Source organism: Epargyreus clarus, unplaced genomic scaffold, assembly GCF_041222505.1.
Source record: "Epargyreus clarus isolate Ecla_fem2 unplaced genomic scaffold, WU_Ecla_fem_2.2 ptg000008l, whole genome shotgun sequence".
In the NCBI taxonomy this organism is placed as follows: domain Eukaryota; kingdom Metazoa; phylum Arthropoda; class Insecta; order Lepidoptera; family Hesperiidae; genus Epargyreus; species Epargyreus clarus.
In genome coordinates, this window is record NW_027332216.1 from 14,511,080 (window position 1) to 14,533,082 (window position 22,003).

General features: G+C 33.3%; 1 protein-coding gene across 1 annotated transcript in view; it reads right to left on the reverse strand.

The window, feature by feature from the left end:
* Positions 1–22,003, reverse strand: part of Cht7 (chitinase 7) — a 135,693-nt gene that overhangs the window by 57,674 nt on the left and 56,016 nt on the right. Inside the window, exons 2-4 of the mRNA XM_073076179.1 lie at positions 4,521–4,599; positions 2,460–2,662; positions 138–375 (exon numbers count right to left, since the gene is read on the reverse strand). Of these exons, the coding sequence (XP_072932280.1) occupies positions 138–375; positions 2,460–2,662; positions 4,521–4,599 (520 nt within the window). The remainder of the gene's footprint in view (positions 1–137; positions 376–2,459; positions 2,663–4,520; positions 4,600–22,003) is intronic.

Here is a 22,003-nt window from a genome sequence, read left to right on the forward strand (position 1 = left end):
AGGCAAGCGTCTTGCCTAAGGCTGCATCTCACTTAACATCAGGTAAGATTGCAGCCAATCGCAAGCCTATAGTAATATAAAAAAACCCTCCGAGACAGTTTTGATGGTAGCTTCGTCACAAATAGTACTGAACTCACCAATAGCCAGAAGTGTCTTCAACTTAGGGTTCGCCTTCTTCAAGGAGTTGATCCTGTCGTACAGTCCGGTCTTGCCATCCTTCGTCTCATCGTTGGACTCGAAGGAGCTCAGCTTGCCCTTCTTCAGCCACCCGAAGGCGAAGATGATGTGCGTGCAGAGATCCGGCTGGATGTCCTCAGGCACGAACTTACCAAGCTTCGTCCTGTATTGAGACCAGTTGGTGTAGTAGCAAACGATCTGGAAAAGATATTACGATTTTAGTTGATTTTCTAACGTATTACAAATATTTAATTAAATGGTACAGAAGATCAGGCAATTTAACAGGTACCACAAATTTAAATCGGCGATTAACTTCAAATAGACATAGATTCCACCTTAAATTCGGTCATAAATATGTCGCTACAAGTTGTTCTGCCTCAAGTAAGTGAAATTTGTTCTACAACCTTAGTATCAAAATACTGTTGCCGTGACAAGGCAGACATACAATATATTTAGAATTTAAATAACAGCGAAGTACAGAAAAAAACAGTACACTTTAGGCAGGTAATAGAAACAGCAATGGGGCAGCATATGATTTTAGAACTTTTGAGCATACATTATTTATCTACAAATACCATTGCATGCGTTATTTAGCTATACAGAAAGGCAAATTATAATGCTTTCAAAGAACTGTAGCAACTACTTTCTCTTTTTATTCTCTACATGATATCTTAATCAGTAACTACTTTCCATTGCATAAATAGGCATTTTGATAATTCACTTTTTCGAACGATATTCAAATACAATTCGGAGTATGTGTTGATCTACAACTGTCACTAATTATCTCCATATAGCTTTTCATTTTTCTTTTTTAAAACCTTAGAATTATTAACAATAGATCTAAGTAAATAAACAGTACTATACTAATAACAAAGAAAAGTATGACAATAGGATCTTAAACCCTTATGGAACCGATTTTAATTTGTTGTGTAGTACTAGAGCTTAACCTAATCCTCGAGACAAAGAAATTGCTCTCTCTGTGCCAAAACTCAGACGTATCGCTAAACTAGAGCAAATGCTAAGAGAATGAATCAAAATGGTTATTAACCCATCTGTCTAATGATACTTCAACAAATTATGACTGATTCATTGCTATATTATATAGGTATATGGAAAACAGGACATGAACTATGAGCCAATTTTGGACTATTGACTCTTGGGCTGTGTGTGTGTGTGTGTCAACATGCGTCAAAAGTTCAAACGCCCTTGAGAAAATTATGGCATTTTTCTTTACCGTTATATAAAGTGTATTTAGGATTTGAATCTCGATTATTTCCCTACTAGAGTGATATTCAATAGCTTCATCATCCCAATATTAAATTCAAATTGACGCAACTACACTTAATTATTCTGGTAATTTCTTTAGCGCACCACATGTGGTGCTATTGACCCAGCTTCAGTTGCTACGGAAATTCGGCCTTTACAGCTTAGACATTGCGATCTGAATGCCACTTACGAACATACACGATTTCGAAGGCCAACAACTTAACTTTTATTGCCTTCGAAAAGCTCAATCTATATCCGCGTTGGACCTATGCTCGCCGACTTTTGATTGCTGACTAGAAATTGCTTCTTTGTCCTTATTTCCATATCATAAGCACCAATTTAGTGTAGCTTTATAAGGACCGGTGGTAAAAGTAACGTTGCATCTAGGTGTCCGCAAGGTTCTACTCTGAGACCGCTAATATTTCCTGGCGTGTATCGCAAAGGGAAACTCGTGTAGCCTTTCTAAATGCGGAAACACGTACAATCCACTCTTTCCATGAACCAGTCTAAATATTAGAGGTAATTTGTGTTTCGAATATATGCGAAAAGGAAAACTGCATTTTTGCTGCATTACATTTTTTAAGAGCCTCTGTTGTCATCTCAATATCCAAAAGTTGTGTACACCATTTAAGATATTATATTGCTGTTGTTGAAAAAACACAGGTAATTAAATGACAGGCGGTTGACACATTCACTTCAATGAACACAGGTTTATGTTCCGCGTTCGATTCTAGGTAAGATCAAATGAAAGTTGATAAAATAATATAATTCCGAACCTTCTGAACCTTTTATGGGTTATTTCTAGTAGGGGAATTAATAAAAAATCATATTATGATTGTCTATGGTACCTTTGAAGTCAAAATTTGAATAAGCTCTTAAATCATTAACCTGACAAGAACCCAAAGGGTTCGATTCTGGATCGGGCTGTCTGTTATGGGTGTTATACGGTGTTTTTATTGTTATATGGGTCCATTATGGACGAAAAAACCTTATTACTATTGTATTAATATCCTTACCTTATATCCATCTTTGTCTTTATGATCCTCTGTGCCAACAGAATTGTCCAAGGCAGCTGAGGACTTGCGACTGGCGATGGTGGGCCGTCCACGGATCTTGGGCCTGTTCACGCTAGCTGATATCACTTGATCTGTGGATCTTGATACGCTGGTCGACACTGATGTGGATACTTTGCTGGGTTTTCGTAGTCTTCTGCGAACAGCTGGAAGAAAATTTCTAATATGAAAATGTTGATATTTGTGACTGAAAAATTATTGTTCTCATCGTCAAACCATTATTTTTCCAATGCTAATCTCACGTATTTTCAATTGGGGAGGTTTGGATTACAATCCACCACTTTGGGTAATCACTTTGGGTGATTACCCAAAGTGGTCGTCTGTAGCTAATTGAATCGACTGAGTCAATTAGCACCTAATAAAGATACTGATATTATTCTGAGAATTTCATTTAAATAAAAAAATACTTTAACTCACAATTTACAAATTTCATTTCCTATGGAATAACATCGCCCTTTCAAAGCGTATGTCATAACAGAAAAATGAAATATAGATTATTTTTTAATTAGCGATTCAGGGTTCCAATTCTAAAACGTAACGTAATATAACATGTCACCGGCTGTACGAAATGTAGTAACCGCGTTATCAATATGCAATAACGTGTACAATCGTGCACATAAACCTTAACTTCCATTTCTCTGGATTTAAATAACAAATTTCCAATTTCACCAAAAACTCACCCTGTTTTCTGAAACACAAGGTTTGTTTTAAAGTTGACAACATCACAAATATCATGTCCTCTCTCTCGTGAGCTCTTGAATTCAAAATGTGCATAGAATTTATTATTGGTACAGGAGGTCTATTCTCTTGTTAGTGACGTTTCGGGTTCGTACGAAAGTTTTTTGCTATCTCCATCCAACCTTCGTTAAAATTGTGATGGTGATACTGCAGTGTTAGCCTAATGGCTTGAAGTTCATCCTCTTAATCTTTAGGGTCCATGGTTCTTAATCCAAGCATGCACCTTTGATGTTTCTATGATATTTGCGTATTAAAATTTCCTTTAAGGCTGAACATTTCATTTAGACACTTGGACATTTGGACACCTATCCAAATGTCAAATTTTGTTTATGGGAATTATACTAATGGCGCTACTCAGGCTGACCTTTCGCCCTCTGCATACATCAATTTTCTAATGTTTTCTTCAGGTCGTTATTCTATTTCCCTTCATGTAATTTTTTTTTATTTTTCAATTAATGTAATTCGTCGTGTAATTTGACATTACTATTCGAAACAACTGTGAAATTATTTTTTTCGGATCAACCCAATGTAATATAGAGAAGGGCTTTATCACTTCGTTCTTTCTACGGCAAATCCGTTCGAAACGGTCATCGGTAGCATCAAGGTGCAAATCCGAAACTTTGGCCGAAACTTCGGACTAAGCGTTCAGAATACACCCTCTGATTGGAAAACAGTTGCGGAGTTGTAGTACAAATATTTTCTTAAAGTTTCTCGCCCTGCATCTTGTATTCCAGTCACGTTATAAGTTTAAGATTGAAAATATAATGAAGTTCTGTCAAGATGGCAGGGAAAATGGAATTTGATAAACAAGACGGTGTTGTGATATGAAGAAATAACTTTTGGAATAACTTCAAATCAATAACAGAGTTATTGGTTAGCATTTCAACTCCGCGATTGTTTGTGTTGTATAAAGAGTCTGATTGTGACGTCATCGGTGATGTCATGATCGTATCGGTTCAATAGGAAAAGTCTAAATGTCTTGACAGATTTTGCTGATTTTTTTTACATAATTATGAGGTTGTCTGGATGGTTTTTAGTTACATTTCACACGGAAGTGGCTCAGTTATCGATTTATGCCGACATTTTTTTATAAACATGCGTATTTTATAACACTGGAGCGAACAAGCATGTCTAGCAGATGATAAGTGACGGCTAACGTTCATGGACATGTCTTACCAAGTTCATATAAAAAAGGGTCTGAAGCTAATCACATTTTTAACATTAAATCTTTAATTCCAACCATTATTATAATATAGTTGTACTTACAAGTAGAGTCTGATGTGGGGGCGATGACAGCAACTATCAGCAACACGGTGACGGTCCACCGTAACAATCTGGGTGGCCACTGAAACAATAAAAAATATACATTAAACTCAGATAAAAAATAGGCAAAGCTATATGTCAATACGTTAAACTCAGCCAAAAAACAGGCAAAGCTTTATGCTGTATTGCCTTAAAGCGCATCCCCCTTAAATATTATTTATAATGTCCTTAAAATAAAAAGTAGATTAAGGTCTAACTTAAAAGTGTTTTCAAATTAAACATCTGTTTTTCTTTATTTATCATCCAAAATTGGAGACACTTTATGTTTAAGTCGTAGATTACACAAAAAATAGATAGCACGCACGAATCTTTATAATAACCGTAAAAACGTTACAATCAAGCTTAAGCTTAATTTCAAATATAATTTTTAATACACCATCACCACAGAACTATAATCGTCGTACGACAAAGCCAAAAAGCTTACTCCTAGCTTTAATTAAGCTTAACCTTAGATATAACTTTTTATAAATTAACACCACTGAGCTATCCGCCCCATTTTCAGTTTTGTTACCTCATTACCGGGTAATAGCCATCGGATATTGCATGCGCTATTAAATCTGACCGGGATCATACTAAATTACTAGCCATATATTAGACCTTAATATGTTCCAGAATTAAGGGTCCAGGGTCTCAAATTACCTTTGTTATAGGTCACGAAGGACATTTAATTAGTAATTTCCCTATGTGGGTGGAACTGTATGGTTTTTCAATTTCTAAATAGATATAATTATGTTGGGTAGAGTTGGTAGAGATAGTTTTATGCGATGCAATAGATCTCGGGAGGACTCCGAAATTGAAAGAAAGAAGGAAAGAAAGAAATTGATTACAGATATCCATGGTCGACAGTAACTCATTATCATGCATACTCATTTCCAACTTCAATTCCATCACATAGAGAGAATATAATTCGACTTATTTACATATACGTAGTATGTAGACTGTGCCCTTACCATGAGTTTTCAAAACATCCCACGATTTTACGTTACGTTTACTCCATCCATTATTCTGTTCCGTTTGCTTTAGTAGACTGAGTAATCGTTACAATAAGTAAGTGCTGAAGTGACGATAAACTTTTTGTCTCCCTCGCATGTTCGCAAAAAAGAGAAACAAAACATAAAGCGCCATTTTGTCAATTTAGACATTTAATGTTATGTTACTGACACTATAGTTCTGATACAATCCGCTAGGGGCGCTGATTGGAAATTGTATGGGCAAATACGTAAACAAATACCAAAACAGTCATATTTGTCAAAACGTAAAAACTCATGGTAAGGGTACTGTACAGTCAATACGTAAAGGTGCTTAGGTTCCTTTGCACGTTTTCCCTTTGAAGTGCCGTTTGAAAAATTCTCGCATTTCTCTCGAAAACAAAACGTCTGATATCTGATAAACAGAATCGCAATAAAAGACTTGGAGCTTTTGTCTTGAGTCCAATCGATCAGTCGACTACGTTATTTCTACAACTAAAGAAAGAATAACAGTAATCAAGTGTATAGACGTCCTTATTGTGTATACAGGGTGGGGAAATTTCTAAAGAAAACTCTAACGTTAACAATGCATTTACAAGCTTTGAATGTGGAAATAAAAAGTATAAATAAACGCTGCTTGGTAAAAAAATATCTTTTTTATTTCTTATGAAATCTGTGAAATGTAAATAAAGTTTTATATATTAATGCTTAGTAATCAGTATAAATTACTATTTATACCAAGCCCTACTGTACTGTGTGTTTTGAAATAGTACACTAACTTTTGATGGATAATGATCACTTCAAGTAATTTCATATTCGCTTATAGTACATATACATGGGTAAAGTTAGACTTCAGAATAATGTTGTTAATTTTTTTACACCCTGTAGTGTGAAATAAGGACAACGCCTCAGGCGCTTTTAATTTAAAATCACTAGATCCCAGATACAATAGGGTTGGTAGTGGCTGCAAAAAAAGTAATTATTCCGAATACAAAAGTCTGTTTTTTTGTTTTCCTGTAGATTAAAATCCTAAGGGACATTGTGTATCAGTCTGCTCTGCTTCACTAACTGCGGTTTTGCCTAACTACAGCGGTCATAATTACTGCTGTAAAACGATCTTCATTTCACTAAAGTTCTTTGGGCGCTGAAGATAAATGCCAAGTGAGTTAAGTTTTTCTTTGTTAGATCTGTAATGTTTTTTTTATAATATAGGAGTAGCAGACGAGCATGCAGTCCACCTGATGCTAAGTGGCTATCTGTAACAACCCCCTGGACATCTGTAATCAACACCAGAGAGGATTAAATATTCCTACCTCAGGTCGGCCACAGATGCGCTGCTACCCTTGAGAACTAAGCTGGAACGCCTCGGAAAAGTATGTCTTCCTTACCACACCCTTCAAAACGGAACACAGCAGCGCTTAACGCTGCTGTTATTAGGTAGAAATAGGTGTGGCGGTGGTGCCGCCAGAGTCGAACCACAAAGGGCTCTACCACCTTCAAATGTTTAAAGAATATCTTTTTATGGAATGGTTTTAAAGTGCGAGCTTCTATATTTTTTTATTACTGTTTGCTCTATTTCGTATCCTTATCAGTATTTACTATATCGATTAAGATTAATGACTAAGAAAAATATTTAAGCCGCTAAAAATAGTATACAGGTGCCGTATTTAATTATTTAATTATGTCTTGTGATTTTTTAATGATTTGTTATATACGGCTAATGTTTATTACTAAGTATTCATTATTAATACATTTTGTAAAATGTATTTTTAATTTAATGTATGTCTATTTTGACTAGAAGTGGAACTACTTCCAATAACTTAATTAAAAAAATAAACAAAAAATATGAAGTTTTTTTACTAATTTCCGTAAAATCAGACAATTGGTTCAGAGCCAAAAAATGTTGAAAAATAATGGTGTTGAGACGCCAAAACATTGTTCCACTGTTCCATATTCGTTAAGCCAATGTGTTTGTGCATATGACAGCCGTTTTTCCTCGTATGCAAATTCGAAAACTGATTGCCGTTTCATTCTTTTGGCAATGTTCACGAAAACACTCAGACGTTCCGTAAAATAAACCTTTCATGTTGCGGCCAATTTGCAAAATTAGTTATCAGCGGACTGTCTAGGTTAGTGTGAACTTCTAATTGTCTTATACGCTTGTCACACTGTCGAGGTTAGTGTCAATTGGTCTAATCTACGTCTTGGTCATTTGAATTTAGTATGTATGATTAAAAGGATGTCATAAGGCAGATTTGTTTTTTATGATGTTATATTTTATTCCTGAATAGCAACTAGCATCTGTGATTGATAGACTGGTCGCTCTGGAAGGTTTACCCTTGTCAACAAAAAAAGTGAAAGATTTCCGGTATTACTTGGAGGTGGAAGCCAATGGCTGTAAATGGGTAACGTGGAACATCTAAGCTCAGAAGGACTGCATCCATGTTTGCTACATCTTGTACATTTTAAAAACTATTCACCAAAATATACTTACAAAGCTTACATTATCTACACATATTAACTTTCCGAGATACCATATACGTATAAGGATTTTCGTTTAAGTTATAAAGTTAGTATGCATGCTACGTTCCACCGTAGCTTCTTCAACTTTTAGTATTAACGAGTAATGATATGTATTAAAATATTATTCAGTCTTATGACACAATGACATGTTATTGTGAACCTATCATAAAAGTGACTATAAACCTTAACCGATGCATTTTGCATTCAAAATTAGTTCTACGTAAAGAATGTCTTACATATCAAAAGGTATAACTTGTTTTAACAAGTAAAACCTACATATCCTTGTATATTTTTCTTGTTCACACATTATGGAGAAAGACCAGAAGGTAAATAGAATTATCGATAATTTAGATTGCAACCTTTATTGAAACAAATTACCTGTAGGTATAAAGAAATATGTTTTATGATATCATAGCCAGTATATTTTCAAATTTAAAACTTACGAATTATTTTAGAAAACTTACGAATTGTTTTGGGAGTAAAAAACAAATCAAAATAAATATTTTTGCCAACTGTACGCTTAACGGGTAAGCATAATTTTTAGCTTAAAATCTTTTAGACTGCAGTGAGAGCAATTTATTGAAGGGTCCTGACGCCAGAGCGGAACCCTTACAGTATTTTGGAGTGCAATTTATTATACTATCCTTATTTTGTCAGGTCAGGAAATTTGGACCTCTTGTTGTTGTTACTAATGGTTTTTGAATACATAAATATATATATATATATATATATATATATATATATATATATATATATATATATATATATATATATATATATATGCTAAGTTGCAAAAGCTTTATGTAACTTGTATAATATTTTACGTAACGGTATGTAGCGCCATATGTTATCACCCTTAATAATTTAAAACTTAAAATAGCATTAAGTAATTCTAACGGTATAATACTGAATTTGTAAATTTGTAGGTAAGTATAATTGTATCAGTAAATTGTTTTTTTTTATTTGGTTTCAGGCGCCCAAATTTTATCTCATTCAATTCAAATACATTCTATTATGGAATTCTTATGGAAGGCCATAAGAAATAAGGCGAGGAAGACAAAAGCGTTAAAGTAAATTATTTAAACTCTGTCATATAAAGCATTTTTTTCACTAAACAAGGATTAACCAGTAGTTACGATTAAGACTGGCGAATGAATCGTGAATCATGAAGGTTTCTAAATTGCAAATACCTTTAATACCATTTTATATTTCACGCATAACTTGCATGACTCTATTTCCAAGTTTAACGCTATATTCCCATCGATAACGTTCTTACGCGTTATTATGATTTAAACCTAGTATTTATCGGTCAGTTAAACTATACAGACCAACGTTTGTATAGCAGGCGGCAAGGCCAAATGAAAGGAAAAGGAGCGAACGGCAAAAACGTAGCTCAGAGTAGCTGTACTGTAGAGGTTATTAACAAGCGGCTAAAATGACGTACGTGTACGTACACGCTGGCTGTACGTGCACATCGGCGTCTAAAAATGACGTAAAAGAGATCAAGACACATGTCCAAGAATTGCGATTTCACAAATAATTTTCAAGCATTTTTTGTTTGCATTTCGAATATTTTTTCTTATATTTATAGACTTATATATTTTTATTTCTTGCCAGTTGTCGTCATGTTTTATAAAATTTACTCAAAGTAGAATATTTTCAAGTTTTAGTAGTATATACTAACATAGTTAAGCTAGTGTTTAAAAGTTGTAAACTTCAAAATGTGCATTTTAAAAAATATTTTTCTGAGTGGTGATATTAAATGCTTGGGCGGCAACACACGTTTTATATTACCATTCCAACGTTATATAGAGTTAATAAAATAGGAAAACGCAGATTAAAGAGAAAGTATTAATTTGTTTAATGTTATTTATTGACAGGATATCTTTTATATCTATTATATATCAATTGCAGTTTTCTAAACGGGTATAAACTACAATTTGCAGTCGCAACTCGTGCAAGAGCACTTATTTAAATCTGTCATTCCTTACACGCGATATGGCAATCAGTACATTTAAATAGCAATTCTCAAATAAATTAGTCTTACCTTGATTAAAATGGATTTACACATTTATATCTATTTGCGATGCTGCATGTATTGTCATTTCATATTTTATGTCGTAAAGAATTAGTAATGTATGAGTAATTTTGTTTTGTCAAGTATAAGTCAAATATCACAGAATGTGTATTACTTACAATATTTTATCTCTAAATAATTTTTGATTTTAATTACTTAGTCTACTGATACAAGTTTATCCACAAACGAAACTCTCTTTTGTTTTTTTTTTACAAAATAGCAGAGGGTATAAGAATGCTAATAAGATTAAACAGAGGTACTTTCTCACTTTATGTCTTAATAATGGTACAAATTTAGGTAGTTTCCATTTTAGTAACTTGGTTCATTTTTACGACTGATTAGTTACTCTGTGTTCATTATAAATATGAAAGGTAACAAGTGCAAGTTATCAACAAAGTTTATAATTGGTAAATAATTATCTGTTTTGATCTCTAACGGTTAAGTAATTGGTTTCTTAATTGAATCATATGCCTAGAATACTTGTCTGTCAACGTTGCGAAATTTTAAATTGATAAACTATTTAAAAAAGTATATCTTTAAAAGTAGCATTATCAGATATTATTATTTTTCAATAAAATAGGGAAAATATCGCTTCTATAGTTATCTTATATCTTAAATATTACTTGTTCAAATCTGTGTGTAAAAATGTATTTAAAAAAAACCCTTAAAAACGGAACCCTTTTACTAAGCCTCCGCTGTCTGTCGGTTTATCACGAAACTCTTGTCTCGTGAGCCGTAATAGATATACACTTTATTTTTACTGATTGTGTATAACGGTAACCGCTTTAAAAATAATAACTCAAAATTAAAGAAATAAATAAAAAATAGGTTATACGGAACCCTCGTTCGAGTTCGGCTCGTTCTTTGCCAATTATTGATATAAGTTAATATATTCATTATTTCTATATTATATGGCCTCTGCTGACCGCTACTCTGTGGTTATGCATACGATAAGGTCGCTCACTGTCTCAGATTAGACCTTAAGAATTATTCTGTCACCGGACACACGGTTAGCCATCACACATGTTACTGCCATGAAAATATGGTTTTATACCCATTACTTAACAATTGACTTACTTAAAACTTACTTAAGAACAGCAGTGTATAATATTTTTATAAATTGAAATTTTAATAAAATTTATTACAAAATCAACGCAATAAATTCATTGCACATTAATTTAATATTTGATACTAAGTAAATATAAAACTAAGTAAATAATAAAGTACACCAATCCAAATTGTTGTACTTTCATAGTTTTTGGATCAGACAGACACATAATTTAATAGTTATACACACCCAATATTAAAACTAATAAAAAAAAATATGAATTTGTATTTGATATTTAATATTTAAAAAGCAGAAGCATAAACAGTAACTTATTAATGCGATTAATGGTAAAAAAACAACTGTATCGTACCCAAAATCTCACAGTACTTTGATTCACAAAAAAACAGCCAAGTGCGAGTCGGAATCGCAGTTAAATAAAACATTCGTGCATAAAATAAAAAAAATTGAGCTTGTAACTTAAACATTATCTTCACAAGGTCTATTATTAATATCACATAGTATAGTTTTAAATAAAATAACTATTTACGTCTAGAAAACACCTCATACATATATACAAAATACCTATAGGTCTGTTTGGGTCACAGAAACCACTGTACCAAATTTCAACCAACCCACAGAAACACTACAATCTGATAATTTTTTCTTCGACGGTTTTAATTTGACGTAGAGAACCCTAATAAAAACAAATTGAAACCCCACACCTAGCCCTTGTTTCAATGGACCATCCATCTTCATTACGAGGATCATGACACATCAGTATGATCGAGACGTTCCTGTCAGTCAATGCAACAGGTTCCATATAAATTAACCTGTTTCACCCACGTTTTGATATACGATGGCATACGGCTTATGTTTTGGAGCTTGATATATGGGATGACTCTTCAAAATCTGTAAGATTCATTTATTCCTTGCTCTCCGGATCCCTTTTTATGAGATGCGTCAGCCTTTTGACAGAATTTATGATATTGTTTCTTTTTTGGAAAAAAGTTGTGTCGATATTGATTATTGCAGTATGCACATCTGTTGATAAACCTCATAGGATTGAATGACGACTGTAGTCGACCACTGCACGATGTACCACTCCTGAGGAGTAATTTGGAATAGCTACATATTAATATCTATGTCTTATTAAGATGTATTACAGAAATTTGTCATGAGAAAAATGTGAAAGACGGCAGAGCATTTGTAGCGAGTTCACGCAACTCGCCAAGAGATGGCACCAGACGTTCCTGACTCACGCTATTAAAGTTTTATCAACATCTTGTACATATGCAATCTCTGAACTAACGCCGTCTTAGTACAGTCTCTTTCCAGATATGATCAACAGGCCTGAAGAAAGACCTCCCTTTTTTCACGTGGAACTTAGAAAAGCCAATTAGGAGATACCCATGCATTTCAATGAACCTTAGTAGACAGTGGTCTACTAGTTGTGACTAGTCAAAAGCCTTTTTAAGAAACAGATCATGTTGTGAAGCAAACTATCTTACCACACAACGATTTCTATCGCTATCTCGTGTTTTTTTATCGACCACGAGTACAATGCATGCCATACTGTTTTGGGCATCGCTGGTATAATTATGCAGTTGTAGATGGAACATGCTTACCTTGTAACTTGTAGCCAGTTTATCCACTCCTAGCCATACAAACATATCATACCAATGAGGAATTCTTGTACAATTGTTTCTATGGTAACTTTTGTTCAAGTTTTAAATAACATATTTTAGCGCCATCTACCGGCGTCTCATATAAACTAATTTTATGCATTGATTACTTGTTAAGTACAACACAGATGGCGCTAGTAGTATCATCTTGAGCATGGAACAGAAAAAACTTTTCTTTTCTATGATCTTGAGTGTCTTTAATTATGATGATTATAGGATTTGGTATGTTATGTACCCAAAAATATTTTTAGAAATCAATATTGCTCATATTAATCCTAACTTCACTTTATTACATACCTACCATGATATGACATCGTGTACATTGAATATAAATAATAAAATATTTAAGACTTATAAACAGGGTTTACAAATCTATTTCCCAATAATAACTAACTATAACTTTGCGCGCTGAATTGCCTGTAAATTTGCCTGCCGACAAGGTAGGATAAGGAAATATTAAAAATAATTTTATGAGCTTTTGTTGTAACCTTATTCTAGGAAATAAACATTTATGAATTATGAACTATTAGGTACAGCTACTAAATTAGAACCCCTCTTCTAACATATAACGTAGTACATAGTTATTTCAACGAAAACTAACGGTAGTAAACTAGTAGCAGTGATGGCAGCATATAGCAATGGAATCTCACATTATCCTATGTATTTTATAGGATAAACCAAACACTTTTAACTCAACCCAGGTTCAGAAACATAAGAAATCCAGATAGAGATACACCTGACACCATCTGTCGATCAGGAAGCGTTCGCCTTGACCCACTCGTGTAGAACTAGATCCGACCGATAAAGGTTAGCGGTCGATCGCAGAAAAATAATGTTAATAAGTTAATGTCGTTACGATTGTATAGTAGTGTTTTAAAGTTAACGTGCATCTGAAATAAAAGTAACTCTTCGTAGTTCGAGTGTGCTATGGTTTAGTCGGTAAGAGTCCGACATACCCCTTTCGCCCGGGGGAAGCGATCTAGAAGCATTTCTCGGCGTAAAAACATGTGGTATGGTAGCCCATAGATCATCATTAAATACTTTTATTTTTAAAATCTAAGTTGGAACATTTGATGTACCAGCCTAGTAATAGATCCAGGATATAGGGATCCAACGCATTGCGTCACTTATAAAAAATATAAATTGTTGTCTATAGGTAAATATTGTACCAGAATTTTTCGCCTTTAGTTTTCATTGCAGAAAATTAGTTTTTATGAAAGCAGTAAATAAGTATACAGTCCATCTGATGATAGGTAAGACCTTTAATCAACCTAATATTGGGTTGGAAACCTAAATACGTTTGGCCGCAGATGTGTAAGGACAGAAGACTAAGTAAGTTTTATTATGAAATACTTAATTATGTCACTATGTTATTTATTCAATGAAACATTCCAGAACAATTTAACCAAAATGCTATTTCCAAAAACATTATGATACTAAATGGTTTGCAGACCAACGAAGTCGTTAAAAGAACATCAGAGAAAAATGAATTCCAAAAATCTCGGAACACGTAACAACCAAGGAGTATATAAGAGTAATGCATAAATAATTCGGAATACTGGAGCCTCGTTAAAAATTTCATTACAACCCTCGGTGCAGTCAAAGCGCAAAAACAACATTAAGCTGTATACACACTGGAAGTTAGTGCGCTAGTGCGCTAATTTATACTGGACCAGACTGCGCATTTCTGCCGATATTTTAGGACATTTATTTTAAGTGGCATTTATTGATTCCTTCGTTACATTAGGATATAACTTAGATCGTAATAGGATATAACTTAGATAGTTAGGATCGTAATTTTTCTACATGAGTTTCTTCTAGAGTAAACGATACTTAGCTTATAAGTTCTAGACTTCGATTTAAACTAGTGGACTTGCTCGAAATATTTATTCCTTGTGATAAAATCTATTGTTGTATCTAACTTTAAATATGTATCACTTACGAGTATGTAATAATGCTTCTTAGAAAAACCAAAATTCAGCCTAAAATAAGGTTGTATAGAAACATAGTCGTATCTGATTTTCATGAAAATAATTTAAATAATTATTTTATTTCATTTAACACGTTCACTGCGGATCACCCACAATCGGCCCGACGCGGTGCCAAACCAATATGCGCACAGGAAAAATAGGTTCTTCTCGCTAGTGCGAAACCTGTTTCTTGGGTATTTTTACGAATATGACAAAGACAAATATAGTTTTCGATTTGTGACCAACAATGTAGAAATATAGCAATCAAATAATGCGGCAGGCCTTTTTCGACCTCCGCCGCATAGAACGTAAAAAAGTTATCTTAGTGCGGGGGCAGGCCTGTTTTGGTGGATGACCGCTCGCGACCTGTTGCCGCACTGTGCAGATGCGTACGCGTTGAGCCGCCAGTAGTGTTGTGCTAGCTTCGGGAGGAGGACGCGCTCGCGCTACTCGGTTTCCTGCAAGCTTCGTTACAATGACGCATCGTAAAAACAAAATAGTACTAGAAAATGATAGTGATAACGAAGAAGAATACGGTGGTTCATATTTCGAAATCCCTAAGAAAAATCTTTGTAATTATATAAAATTTTGGTCTACCTTTATAATTACTACTTTTGACTTATGTGTAACACATTAAAAAGGCTCGGCTTGTGTTTATTAAAATTTAATAAAATTAATGACTCGATATTTTCTTTTCTTTTACTATCCCATCACTACAAAAATTACACTCTAGTGCGGTATCGGGCCTTATCGACCAGACATTTTCGATTGCTAATTTCTCATTTTCTATTTGGAGGAGCCAGGGGCGGGACTAATGTATGGACAAGTGATTCCTGAGGATTTTAAAAGTATAAAAATTTGTAATATAAAAGGCGCCTTGACTATGATAATAGGCCTTCAATACCACCCAGAGGTGCCGGGTCGAAAAGGCCTGCCACGCACAATAAGAAAGTCTAGTGGATGCAGTTTTTGACTGCCGTCGCACTAGCTGAAAGTTACTGTTTTTTTTTACGCAGCCAACGTGTTAATTTAGTAAAAATGCACACAATCTTATTTTACCACGTTGCTTATTCTTGCAGTTAGTGAATCTTACATATATATAACTTATAATGCTAAATTTAGCACAGTGTGAAATCAGCATTAGGTGGCTCGCCAGGGCAAATAAATTTCCAATGAGCCACCTTTTTTGCTCAACAATGCAGTGCGACCTAAAATTTCTGCTAGTGATGCGCTGGTATATCGATAAAAAGTTGGAAAACTTATTTCTTTTCAACTCAAACAATATAAGATAGCAACGACATCGTTTAAATTATTAAATGTACAAAAAATAATTTGCAATTAAACTGAATATTTAAGGAACATAACGTACGTAAGTATCTTTGTATAGATAATCATCCTCAAAAAGGACTAAACAAGGGATAAAAGGTTGTTTTCATAAGTTCCCGAAAAAGTGAAACATTTACATTTTACAAAATTGGGTGTATAAAAAATGGTAAACTTAATTATTTACTCCAATAACAGAATTCTAATAGAATAGAATAATAGAATAAAATAGAATAATAGAATACAATAATAAAATTAAAATTGGGTTGTAAATTGATTACTTCCATACTTATATTATACCTAATAATCGGTGTACTACTACTTATATAACCACTTAAGTACATAATAATATTACGTAGAACGATATTTTTAATATTATTAGTGACCTTTGTGTAAGGTGTCATTAACCTTGAAGGTCTAATGTTTATTTAACAGGCGATCTAAATAAAGCGTGAGCAGTATCAAATGTAATCAGATTAGTCATGTAACTAGATTTACATATCACTTGTTCTGTTCTGTTTCTACTACTAGTACAAAGACTATTCGATCTTGACATATTTTTAATCGATATTAATTTAATCGATATCAGAGACTTGACGGCCCAACAGCTACTAAAGTGATTGATTTTGATAACTGTCTTGTTTCTCGGTACTTATGTATTCGTGTTTATGACACGTGATAAAGGATATCTTAGTTTGGGGCTGTGATTGATTAGAAATTCTTTCAATGAAATAAATTAATATTATTATTTAAATTACATAACAACTTGAACTATAATCACGTAAATGTATAGAATAGTAGTTGATAAAGCTGTGAAAGGGTAACACCATCTGGTGACATCTTAATAGTATTTCATGTTTCAATGTAAAATAATGTGTGACATATTTTATAAATCATAACATAATCTACGTACAGTTTATGAACGATATCGGCATTGAGGAAACTTGTCAGATCTTTTTTTTTTTATAATATAGAAGTAGTAGACGAGCATGCAGGTAAGTGGCTACTACCACCTGCAATCAATCCCAGATAGGGTTAGATATTACTATCTGAGGTCGGCCACAGATGCGCCGCTACTGAGGACTAAGCCAGAACGCCTTAGAAAAGTATGTCTCCCTTACCACACCCTTCAAAACGGAACACAGCATCGCCTAACACTGCTGTTATTAGGCAGAAATAAGTGTGGCGGTGGTGCCGCCGGAGTCAAACCACAAAGGGTTCTACCACCTTCTATTATAACCACCTTATATTTATAATTTGCAAATTGAGGACTTACTTTCAAATGTAAGTATGACTTTTATGCAATACAAAGGATACCGGAATCCAGGAAATTGTTTAGTAGATTATGAAGTACAAGGAAATAAATGCAACGGATACATTATTTGAACTTGCCGGATGTTACGGCCATGTTTGTATATAAATAGTTATATTTTTTATTATAATTAAATGCTTATTTTGTATGTGCAGTGTCATTTCATCATAATGTATCATAAAGTTATCTATAATTCGTAATCAATAATAATAATCATAATAAATATTTTGAATGTCTTTCGGAAATGATAATAAAAGTGGAAAAATATTTTTATTACCATTTTTAATTTTTTTGTTAAAACATTTTAAAGTGATCAAATGATATATATAAAGGAGAATATCAGATATAAACGTATGTTCTCTTATGAACTTGGTACAAAATTAGATAACAATAAGTTTTATCGATAAACCAACTACCCATCACTAAGCTACATGATGGCCAAAGCATTGCAGACCGACTGCGGTTGTCGCTAATTCGAAATTAGCGGCACTGCGATTACAAATGTATAGACCACTAATGGATATTTCAGTTTGCACAGATAAACAAAATATTTTGCTTTTGGCTACTTAATTGCTTCTATTTTCAATTTAAAATGAAAAACGAATTAAGAGATGTACTCGTACCATAGATTAGTAAAGATACTTCGCCGCCTTGAAATTGAATGAAGCCACAAATGGCTTATTTTAGTAAGTTCTTTTTTTGAATTCTTGACAAATAAAAACATTTTTAGAGAAAATTTACGAATAAATAACTAATCCTGCGTAGTTTACGTAATAAATAAATAATTATTTCAAATATTTTAGGGACATTTTAGCACGGAGACGTGGCAAAACTTTTTTACGCAACTATTTCAATTCTCAAAACTGGGTACATTTTCTTGTTAGGAGTGAGTACTTTTATCTAATCTATGACTCGTACATACATTAAAATATTGTATTGTCTATAATTTATTTGACAGATTTTGTATAGGTCATCTGTCAAATAAGTTTTGCATAGGTTATCGGGAAGTTTATCGGCAAGTGGTGAAACAGGCCGTAAATGCTAGGAGATGTTTGATTTCCTTTAATTTTTCGAAGTGTGCATTATAACACTTGTATTACGTATAAGACCTATGTGCCTAAGATATCTATAAATTACATTACTTATTATAGAAATTTTGAAGAATCCAACAACGCCTCATATTACTTGTATGTTAAAGGCGTCAAGCCGTTAGGGCTGCATGGCGTGACAAATTATGAGACATACAAATGCAGGAAAAGCATTGCCCCCCGCAGACGGGTAAAAAGAGTATGAAGTCTACCAATTTGCTTTTGATTCAGCTCGAGTAGTGCGTTGGACTAAATTTGAACTTAGACCTTGGAACTTTTATCCTAAGAGTAACCTCAAGTTCAGTAGTGGGCTAAAGGTAGGTAGATGATTCCTCACAGCCCCTTACTAGATTACCCTGTAACGTCGGTGCTACAAAGAATACAAAAACACTCAGACCCAGAAAATATATCCAAATTCATCATTCTGAAGTCTGCCTGGCCAGGAATCGAACCCGGAACGCGTCAGACCGGAATGTAGACCGCTTTACCACTTTGGTCTTCAATAATAGTCTGAATAAAATTAAATACGTCCTTAACATTATTAAAAAGTCTTACCAAAGCCTCGTACCGGTTTATAAGTTCCTAAATACCGTTACGGTTGATGAATCGGCATTATTGTGCTGTTCGGTCTGTTATTGTTGCTTGAGTTTCAACTTTTTGTTGATCAGATCCACTTTTATTTTCTTTCAAACTTCCAGTAATGGAGTTAACTTTTTTCGAGAAAATAAATCTGCTTAGTACCTATATTTTTTAAGTGTTGACGGAAAATAAGAGTGAAATTTTAATATGCCTGCGCTTAACGTTGCAAAAATGACAGCAAAAGCACTTTCGTAGGTAAAATAAAGTAGTACAGAATACCTTAGAATAATATGGAAGTCCGTATAAGTAATTATCACACCCTTCAAGCAACACACACACACAAACACACAAGGAAAACAGCAGCGCTTAACTCTGTTATTATTCAGCAGAAATAAGTGTGGCGATGGTGCCTTCGAATCCCAACACAAAGTGTTCTAATATTTAAATTTAAAAAGTTACTTATAAAAGCATTTCAGTAAACCCATTTCAGCCATTACCAGCGCAATATTTGCAGCAAAAAGATAAAAGATATTAACGTTTGGTACATTTGAAATATTTGCTTAGAAATTGACAAGTGGTACAATTATAACAACTAGAGCGTGGTGGATTCCGTCACGCAGCTGTTGAGTGGTTGGTAAAAGACATGAGCGGAAGCGGAAATGTTAGGTGTATCGTAGCGGTAGCGTCGTTGAAAGAGCGTGAATTGAGTGTGTCGTATTTAATTAACGTGGCTGATAGTTTAGGACCCGCGTGTAAGGAACGTGTTGTTCGAAGCCGGCAAAATAAAAATATAAGTTCGAATTGAAATGCTAGGTAAGAAAACATGTAGCTACTTGACTATGCGTGTGAGTGTGTGTGTGTCTTGTACTACGAAGATCCTATGAATCTGCATAGACTACGACGTGATTACGTCGTAATCGTCGTAATAGTAATTTGATTAAATTTACACAATTTCGTCATGTTTTACAGTCCTTGAGATTGTAGTACTAATAATAAAATGCAATAACTATAGTAAATTTAATAACATGTAAAGTATGCTAGTCACTTGTAACTTGCACCAAGCTTGTGTCGTCAAGTGCGCCTATTGGGTTACTTGAACATATGCAAGAGAGTACATTTATTTACATCTGCCCCATTTTCCTTTTTCACTTTTCCTTTGACTTTTAGTCTATCTTTTTACTTTGCAGCTCAAAACAGATAAACTTATATCGTAAATTTCTCTCTGTACATTTGAATTCTTGAGAATAATTGAGTCAAACAGAACTTTATTTAAGTTTGTACAGAAGAGGTAGTTAGCGTTGAAACTTGTGTAAGAATGAAAAGTGTAGCTGTACTTACACGTTTTCAATATTTCTGTTTTATTTAAAATAGTACCGTTGTTAAGTTTTAGTTTTAATAATATGATTTGGATACTTTTATGAGCATTTATTATTTGAAGTATATTGATATTCCTCTGTTTTTTAAAGATTATTGAAGTGAAAATAAAGCTGCATTGCGCTTCGCGCGATTACTGATTTCAAAGCAACTTTGAAAAAATCTCCAAATAGTTATATTTGGCAGTAGTAGGTGATACAGATGGCTTGAATTGTGGTATGGTATTTTATATTATTTTTATATCGAACCTTACCGAATTCAAGTCAATCAAATCTTTTATTTTTTTCTTAATCTTTTGGGTATGTTGAATGCCTCAATATTATGTTGCGAAATCAGATAAAATATTGAATCATAAAAGAAAAACTTTACAATAATACGACTCATCACAATATTTTTTGGAAGTCAAGAATAATTAATTAAGGTTGCCATAATATGTAAATGTCCAATGTTAATAATATCCATAAATCAATTTATTTATAGAATAAACAGTAAAACACCATTCCGTGTACGATGGAGATTTATAGGTGTCATCGTATCTTATTTAAATACTTATTTACGCACAATTACATTATGTAAATTGAAGTTACAAGCATTTACCATTTTAGTCACTTCTGGATTTTGTTTAATAGTTCCGCTTACAAGTTGTGCTTTATAATCATCATGTATTTTATCATTATCAATCTTTGTACTCTTCAATTGCTCTTGGATTGAAAAGAGACTTAGGACATCACCATGCTTTATATATTATATACTCTTTTGATAACTTTGGAGATGTCAGCATTGAATTGTATTACGATATTTTATATTACTGTCAAACAAGTAGTAATATCTAATACGAAAATAATTTCGAGTATTAGATGTGTTTTTGGATACGGGCATAACTTAGCGTTAGACATATAAAATAGTTAAATAAGGTGATGTACAATTGTAATTTGTGTAGTTCTTTTATTAATAGAAACTAGATGTGTAAATCAAGCTATGCATTATACAATGTATAACAATTAAATGTAAGATAGATAGTGCAATCACAGTAATATATGAGCTTACAAATCAACAATAGAATTGGATTTGAACAATTCAAATAAAAAAACAAAGATGTGGATGTTAAAAAGAGGACTGGTTGTTTTTTAAAAGAACAAGATGCAAGCAAGTAGGGTGTATCAAAAATAGTCATGGATCACCTTAATTAGTTGAGTGTTTTATAAATAGTAATAACTATTAGTAAAATATTTTTATGATTAATTTAATTATAACATGATCAATAATAGTTGTAACATATTAAAAAAACTTCGGAAACCTTTCTAGAATTTAAGAATGCTTTTCTTACTTAAAGCTGTTACCTAGAACTGGTTAGAAAAAGGCACTCTAAGAATTTTCAAGAAAAATTTCAAAAATTTGCGACAAAGCAGATCATTCCTCTTATTTAATCCCTAATGCCAGTAACAAAGAGCTTTTTAAAGTGAATAATGTGGAGAATGCTTC